Below are 8,792 nucleotides of genomic sequence, written 5' to 3'. Positions count from 1 at the left end.
TATAATCATTATTATTGCCATCATTATTATTTGCATACAATGTTATTTTTTATTATTATTGCTATTATTGTTTTATCCAGTGTGCTTTTTATATTTAATGCTTTTAGTTTAATTATTTAATTATTTTTATGTTCTATATGATCATTATTATTGCTATCCTCATTATCACAATTGTTAAATAACGCTAACACTACAAATAATAAATAAGGTGTTTGTTAAGATACATGTCTTGAATTGATGGCACCACTTAAAAAAAAATATTTAAAAAAAATCGAATAAAAATCATAGCTCTAATAAAATGACAGAACGCTGTGCCGGTGAATACTGAAACCTTTATTGTGTTATTATCCATTGAAGATGAATGAATGTTCATAACATACAGAAATGACTAATACTGCAGGCTTTATGATTTCACCTGCTGCACCTTACGACAAATTCAATTCATCCGTCCAGCACCAGTCAAATAAATAAGAGAAATACATAAATAAATACACATCAGAAATGTACATTTAGCAACTGGAAAAAAAAAACAAAAAACTGGATCACAACAGATAAATATAAAGAACAAAAAAAAAAAGAAACAGCAACAGAAAGGGGAAACATCTGCTTTTTTTTTTTGAAAGTTTATACATTCAGCTGGAACTGATTTGCTGTAAAGTGATAAATTTACACAAAAACAATTCAAAGGTCACTCCCCTTAGCGAGGCGTTTTCACATTCTTCAACTTTTTAAAGAATCTACAACATTAATAAACATTTAAATGGCTGCTGGTGCTTCGTGTGTAAAAGTTTCAGCGCACAAACAAACAAACACAAAAATGAGCGTTCTAATACCTAAAAACAGTTTAACGTCACTCCAGGTTACACTCAGATGACTTGGTTTTCACATCTTCAATTTAAACTCTAGAATATGGTACGGTTTTGTAAGCATGCGGACGTGTATAAAATGCACCAATCATTTCGTCCTTACCATCAAAAGTCAGATTTTCTCATTTACTAAATGTACCAAAAGAGCGTAATAATGGCGTTTCTCTTTTAAATCAAAGACGCGTCGCTTTAAGACAACGATCAGTAGTTTGAGTCGCTTCGAGGGAAAATGATCAGAGTTTTTGGAATGCTTTTTCTTGCCAACGCACTCGTTTCTCAGTTGCGTTGCGGTTCATTAGAACACGATTCACAGCCAACGCACACTTCGTTACACTAAGCTAAATGACTTCAAACGAAACCGGAAGCGAGAACTAACGCCTAACAAACTTCGCAAGAATTACAAGCAGCACGACTAAATCTACAATGCCACAGCGAGACGGGCCGTCGCAGAAAACGGCCCGGTGACGTTTTAAAAACACGTACGGATGAGCTTCGAAGACTTCTTCTAAATGGGTATGGAGCATTGTAAATAGATTTCCGAAAGCACATGTATTGCAGGAGGTCGACGAAGTAGAAACCTAGAAACCTTCACTTCAAAGACATTTGTGTGTGTCACAGTTAAATCTAAATAGATGTTCGCACCGAATCGCCATTTTAAACACCAAATACACACATAAACGCCTTTCCGATCGACTTGACCGTCAACATTATCTGGATTCCATCCTCACCAACCCTTTAAAGTGAACATACGGTGACCCTTTCTCGGCCCTTATTTCTCAGAGTGGTTGATCTCGTCCTTCATGACCGGCAGCCAGGGAGGGGACAGCTCTGGGATGTTCTTCTTGGCCTGGTTGAGGTGGGTCATGGCCGTGTACAAGCTGCCCCTGGAGTTCTGCTCGGGGTAGTACATCTCCAGAGCCGACGGGGTGCAGTGTCTGTGCTAGATTAGAAAGTAGACGTTTGCAAATAAAGGTTACGTAGGAATACATTAACGACGAACGGAGAAGGTCAGGCAGGTTCTGCAATAAATCAGACATAAAGGTGAATGTCATGGTGCTCTGCATTCCTGTTGATATAGCATCGGCAGAGCGGCCCAACCGCTGATAACTGCCTCTGAAACAGTGATTACAAACGTGCATAAATTGGGGAAAAATTTGATTTTAGAAGTGGACAACTATATTCTATGGCTGTCTTTTCCAAATGTGTTGAGATGACATGTGAGGATTAACACAATGTCTATAAACATCAACATAAAAAAACAAAAAAAAGATTCGATTTATTTATATATCATTACTTATTATATAATATGTAGTGAAAATATAATGTGCTCTGGCGCAATATTCTTATTTGAGCAAACAGCAGGTTATATTTTTCATATAGAAAATTTGCATACTATATTCTAGTCACAAAATTAAGATTGCTATGGTAATATGTTCCTATCAGAGCAAGCCATCAACCTTATCTTACACATTAGAAAAAAAAAACAATAAAATTTACCATCTAATGCATAATAACATAATATTATGCATGAAATAGACACGTTACGTTTTAAGCTAAAATGAGAAAACTAGTTCTAGTTCAAGGAAAATTTTAGTATATTCTTATTTGGAAACATATATAAACACAGAAAAAAAAAAATCTTAACCTGGCTATATATATCTGAACACACTAAACTTCTTTAACTTAAATCATCAAAGACTACATAGTGTAAGCAGTCATAAACAATTTTTCAGGAATGCAAACTGTGAAAGGTTATATTTCCAATTTGTAAAACAGATGCTTAGATGCTTGAAGTGACACTTATCCCACAAAACAAAAAAACCCCCAAAAGGTCTTTTGCAAATGAAAGACGTCAATCAAGAGACGTCGACACGCCAAAGCTTCCATAAACCTCATTCCATCTTAACAAGAGGCAATTTTCCCGCTCTTCAAGTTAGCAACGCTACATTAGTGTGGCATGCTAATTACGGCAGTGGTATCTGCATCAAAGGGGGTGAGGTGGAAGCCCCTGCAGGCCTTAATCACAGTTTAGTCATGGTTAAGACTAATTAAAGACATTCTCACACTCCACCAAAGCTAACGCACAGCTTCTGATGCAGTCTGAAGATCTGCAGCTACGCTTTGGTGTGCTGCAAACAAAAGTCAATTTAAACGAATATCACGCCAACAAAAAGATGCACTTAATACTTGGCTGCTCTGCTCAAAATCCTGCTGTCTATTTTAACAGAAATAGACGTTTGTATGTGGAAAACTAGAAAAAGCATCTTTGCCTAGCAAAAAAAAATTGTCACATGATGAACAAGGACAACTCAACTGAAATGCACTCAATTAAATTTCAGTTCAATGGAATTAAAAGCAACATGAATTCAATTTGAATCAAAATAGCTCAAAGTCACTTGTTTTTTTTCCTGAATGAATCAGAAATTTTGAACAAAAATGTTCTTTTGTTGTCAGATTCAGTGACCTATGCTAAAGTATGGGAAAAGTACTATCGGAAGACCCGGAGATCGGCTGAATGGATGCAAAAACGGTAAAACTCTGGAGGTGTTGGAGAATGAGCTTATTTTGTGTTCCTTTAAATGCATTTAGAACAATCATATCATTCAATATATGGCAACAGAAAATGTATATATTTATATAATTTCCTATAGTTAATCAAGATACCAGACACGCCAGTTTCAGTTTTTGCTCTAATTCAACAACAAAAATAATTTGATACACAAACTTATTTTTTGCATCTCTGAGGAACATGACAGCGTTTTGTTTCTGAATGAATCAACCCTTTAAAAGATTTGGTTCAATTTCAGCGACTCATCTAATAACAGTGACCCGCTGCCCTCTACTGGCGGTTCTAATCCAATTTTTAAAGTTTATTATTTATCATTGTCCCTTTGCATTGCAAGGACACATTTCATTGATACCGATTTTATTTGCTTGGAACTTCCCAAATGTCTTATTTTAATTCACTGATTAAAATGCAACAATTTGACTCAAAGAAATACTGCACACTTTTAGAAAAATCTCTCTGAACTGACTTCCATAAAGAATAAGAAGAATATCTAAAACTTTAGCTATCTATCAGCGAGCTTTAAGACATCACAATAACTCTCACCATCATTAAAAACCAAGAAAACATTGAGATTATTATTTTTTGTCAATAATGGCACACCCCTAGTTACAGTGTAATCCAAACTACTAATGCACTGTCCGCTGTATGTATTATTATTCATCTGGTAGCTATATACACTACGCCACCATTCTCAGATGATTCACTCACAGGGAAAGAACGTAGGCTATGTTTTGAGGTGGAAATGATGCTGAGATGTCTTACCGGCAACCACGGGCTGGTTTTCACTAAAGCCACAAGTGATGACATTTGTTTACAGAAGTGTGATCTGTCGTCTATACTTCAGACCAAAAATGGCTTGTACAGTAACCCACAAATGTTCTCAGCATGGTGTGCGTGTGTGTGTGTGTGTGTGCTATATTGGTACCTGGAGAACGAAGCCCTCAGGGCAGCCGAGCTGGTCGTACCACAGCGCTTTATACATGACCAACAGCAGCAGACACGCCAGAAACGCCAAGGTGATAATAATCAACCCAGTCAGCTGGAAAGCACAGACATTCACACATATTTATGCTTTTCATTTTTTATTTATACTCGCTCTCTAACAGAGACAAATGCGAGATCTAAGTAGGCTGGGCAATCTGTCTTTTTTTTTTTTTTTTTTTTTACCTTGAGCTTCTCTGACATCTCATCATAAAGGTTTATGTTCAGCTTCTTGATGCTCGGCACATACAGCTTCCTCTTCTTCTCCTTCAGCTGATACTCCGCAGTGGTTTTCACAATCACCTTAGAGTCACAAGGAAAGAACGAACTATTAAAATAGTCCGAACAAAGACGAGAGGGGGCTGGGCGGAAACCACAGTAACGGGCTCGCTGCTTTAGCATTACAAACGCTAACGGAAACCAAAGCTTGAAGCAAGTAGTTGTGTTTTCAAAAGTTTCTAAATGGTCAATAAAGACATTTGAAAATAGATTTAAGTCAACTTTAAAACCAAACCAAGTCTTATTTACTTTGACTGAAGACAATTGTTTAGAAACTTAGGACATTAAACTATATGTTAGTTGCTAACAAAAGCAAATGCACGATAAAACCTTGTCACTTTAGCAGTGCAACACCGTACCAGGTGCGCTACTGAGCAAGTTTACCATGTCAGAAAAGCTATACCTGTGGAGCAAACCTCAAAATCTGTCATTCCAGTTTAAAAATCATGCACTTTGCCGTTCGCTGCAGTCAGAACACGATATTGCGCAAAGAGATGTGGGATAACGAGTTTTAGGTTTTCTGTTAGCGGTGATTTCCACTGGAAACTGCAGTGTATTTTACCTACAGGTAGGTTTCGGAGGAATATAGGTTTTTTTCAAAACGGCGTAGGCTGTAGGATACACGAGATGTTACTTCAGCACATTAAAAAATGCAGAGAGCGAGCTTCTGCTACTATACCATTTGTCATATTTTAGATGAGTCGCTGCAAAGTTAAATTCAAACTCCGTGCGCTTCCACCCGTTGCACTCGCCTCCTACAGAGCTAAGAATAGATATAAGCCATCTGTGAGAGTCCTGACACGAGCTTGTGTGCATTTGCAGGATCAGATGGCTCGCAAAGACTTTCGGTGACGAACTGTATCATACCCAGTGACAACGAATCTCGACGGTGTCACATGAATTCTCTCTTTCATGCCAGGCTATCCGCTGGGATCTATCGGGGTGGTTTCTACCGTGTCTTTGATGGTATCAGCGGTAGTGGACGCCTGCCGGTCCACCTCTGGTGTCCTATGACATTCTTCCCCTTAATGAAGTTCTACGCAGAGTAATGAGTAACAGAGGTGCGCTGCTGTCTTTAATACTGCGCTATGTGTGGGTTCTGCTCTCCAATGCATGAATGGTAATTACCTTATCAGGGAAAGGCTGCTGTAACTGGCCGACCTCCAGCGGAGTGATGAGGGGGATGTTGTCAAAACCGTCCTCCACCGACGGCTGTCTCTCCATCTTGTCCACCAGGTTACTGCCTAATTTCACCATATCTGAAGCAAACACGAATGATTAGGTTCTCTATTCAGCAGAAAAATCCGAATGAACTCGATTTCCTTTCGGTTCGCGTCTTACTTTTCATTACTTAGCAATTTTGAGGTTTACTGTGATGTTCGCATCCATAAGCAGTTTTTATGTTCAATAAAACATTTGAATTACTTGCTTGGAGGCAACCCGGTTTCCTTTCCTTTTCACTGTGCTTTTCTCAGAAGGGTGTATCATATGTGGTTATAATAATTGTGCAATATATTGTAATATACTAATGTGTGCTTATCTATCTATCTATCTATCTATATATATATATATATATATATATATATATATATATATATATACACATACTGTATATACTTTCAACTGATTAACTGCAATTAATCACATCCAAAATAAAGCTTTGTTTACATAATGTGTGTATCTATCATGAATATACACACAGCATCTATTGAAAATATTTATATGTATTATATGATTTTATTTATACTCATAATTTGAGTTTATTTGCAAAAACAGATTTTTCTTTTTATAAAATCATGTTTTTTATTATGTTACCATGTTCTTATTGTGCTAGTTGCAGTTAGTTAACTGCAGTTTGACTGAAAAAATGTTGAATGTATAACCTATATATTTAAGAAAATTAGAGTGACAGGGACTGAAGTTTGTTGAATAATTTATTCTTGCAGTAATCTTTTACCTGTGATCATTTGCATCTCTGATAATATTACATGTGTTGATGTTTTCCATTTAGCACTAGTTAGTCAGTAAATATCTCTTCATTAAGTCCGTCTCTGAGGGCTCTGATTTTGGAGCTCTGTGATGTTGTTACTCAGTTACTGTGAATCCCTCTCCATGTCATTATGACTCAGTGTGCGTGTACACACACACACACACACACACACACACACACACACTCGCATCTGTGCGTACCAATTCACCAACACTCACACTGTCTCATGTCTTACTCATTAGCTGACTGAGGAAAACATCTGATAGGTTACCGCTCTCGCTCTCTCTCGTTATCTTTCTCCAACCAAATAGGCTATTACTGAGCCCTCTACAGAATACAAAACACATAAACACAGCGATCATAGTGATGGATAGACAAGTCAGCCCACATTAAGCCATTTTGAGATGATCAGCGATGGCCAATAAAAGCTTCACTGATTAGACATTTCCATAATTTCAGCTATTCTCATTTAAAATGGTTTTTGAGCTGATTTTGAGCAATGGTTGTTCTAGATTTTTTTTTTAAAGGTGCATATGATGAGTATACTTGCAAAAATAGTCATTTACATAAATTATGTTTTGATTTTAGTCCCTCTCTCACTTTCTTAGTTTTACACACACACATATATATATATATATATATATATATATATATATATATATATATATATATATATATATATATATATTATATTATTTATTTATTATTTAATAAAAACACCCAACTGTAGTTTGATTGGTATTCATCGGACAGCAGGATAATTTTTTTTTGAAAATATTTAAATTAATAATAATTTTCTCATCTAGAGATGATATATATATATGCATACAGTGGCTATCTGATTGCCACTGACAGGCTAATCATGGATTAGTTTTATATGCATTAATCCCACTGATTTATTTACATCATTGTCAAAGACGCCATTAATGCTATTTTGACAAACGCGTTAGACGTGTAGCCCATTAAAAAGCACGATTGCGTGATCCTTCCCGACACAATCACTTCACTGCAGGCCACGGAACAGACGTGTTTTATTGGCTCTCTCACAGAGCACCTTACCGGCTTCATCAAGGTTATCCGAGATGCCCAGCGTTCAGCAGCGCATCAGCATGTGTGAGGTGTCCAGACGATCAGCTTCGGCCACAGAGCCTTCATCAAATCACTATTAATTCTCTAACAGACGAGCATTAAAGCGTTATTTGCGACGCGTCGCACGGCGTCGCGCGCTCACGACGTGCCGTTATTACGCAAACAGCCGCGCGTTCACCGAGGCGTTATACGGCAAAATAACGATGTCTTTCTTTCGTATGGCGCGCTGAAAGGGATTAAGCGAATTTTCGATCGTCAAAACGGAACAGACGGAACCGATCCCACCTTCCCTCTCGCGCTTCCCACATCGCAGCATCTGCCCAGATGTTCGGAAACAACGGCCATCGAATGTAACACAGCCCCGCGATGCGTTTATCGCCTGAAACGAACGCGAAAAAAAAGATACTCACCGCTTTCCCTTCGGGCGTCTCGCTGATGCCGACGGAGAGCTACCGTGTTTATGGCGATTTGTGTGCGTGCGTGCGTGCGTGCGTGTGAAATTGACTGAAGCGCGTCCGCTCCCGTCGCCGCCGTATGATGTCAGCTGCATCGCCGCGGATAACCGGCCGGTCAGTGTGACAGATCCCGTTTTACACGTGTCCACGGTTACTTAAAGCGTGCGCGTTCGGTTGTTGATGTGAAACAAAGGGCTGTGCAACATTCAGATAGCTTGCAAAAAAAAAAAGAGTCATTCGTGCGCTCACGCGGATAAAAGGCGTTTTAAAGCAAGTGGGATTTAAATTAAACGATTAAATGTAACAACAGGCCCATGTGTAAAGCACGTTTCACACGAAAGTGATAAAATAAAATACTCAAAAATAACCAAGCTGGCTTTTCTTTTGGACAGACCTTCTTTGTCCCTTAAAATGATATATACACTTTCGCCATGTGACTAAATATGTGTCTGTTATATAGAATATATACCTATATTTAAAAAAATATATGCACATTTGACAATTGTGGTTTCACTATTTCACTACTAGACAAGAATTTTTAAAATCAGCCCCGTCTAAGCTTA

At 37.8% G+C, this 8,792-nt stretch overlaps 1 protein-coding gene across 2 annotated transcripts; it reads right to left on the bottom strand.

Moving 5' to 3' along the window:
* Positions 1-314: 314 nt before the first annotated feature.
* caly (calcyon neuron-specific vesicular protein) lies at positions 315-8,341 on the bottom strand. Of its 2 annotated transcripts, none has more exons than XM_043251223.1 (5): positions 8,185-8,341; positions 5,824-5,954; positions 4,603-4,719; positions 4,361-4,474; positions 315-1,806 (listed from the first exon to the last, which is right to left on the bottom strand). In XM_043251223.1, exons 2-5 carry the CDS (start codon positions 5,950-5,952, stop codon positions 1,636-1,638), a joined length of 531 nt encoding a protein of 176 aa, XP_043107158.1. In that variant the 5' UTR covers positions 5,953-5,954; positions 8,185-8,341; the 3' UTR covers positions 315-1,635. The 2 variants fall into 2 exon arrangements, with proteins under 2 accessions (XP_043107158.1, XP_043107159.1); XM_043251224.1 differs by lacking the exon at positions 8,185-8,341 and adding an exon at positions 7,745-8,055.
* Between the last annotated feature and the right edge of the window lie 451 nt (positions 8,342-8,792).

This window comes from Puntigrus tetrazona, chromosome 1, assembly GCF_018831695.1.
Source record: "Puntigrus tetrazona isolate hp1 chromosome 1, ASM1883169v1, whole genome shotgun sequence".
NCBI lineage: Eukaryota > Metazoa > Chordata > Actinopteri > Cypriniformes > Cyprinidae > Puntigrus > Puntigrus tetrazona.
Note: the sequence above shows the minus strand (reverse complement) of the source record. Positions and strands in the feature narration are given on the sequence as shown.

Coding starts and splice junctions, on each gene's coding strand:
- caly (XM_043251223.1), bottom strand. CDS start 5,952: ATGGTGAAATTAGGCAGTAACCTGGTGGACAAGATGGAGAGACAGCCG. Junction 4,720..5,823: donor AGCAGCCTTTCCCTGATAAG/GTAATTACCATT, acceptor TGTGACTCTAAG/GTGATTGTGAAAACCACTGC. Junction 4,475..4,602: donor AGATGTCAGAGAAGCTCAAG/GTAAAAAAAAAA, acceptor TGTGCTTTCCAG/CTGACTGGGTTGATTATTAT.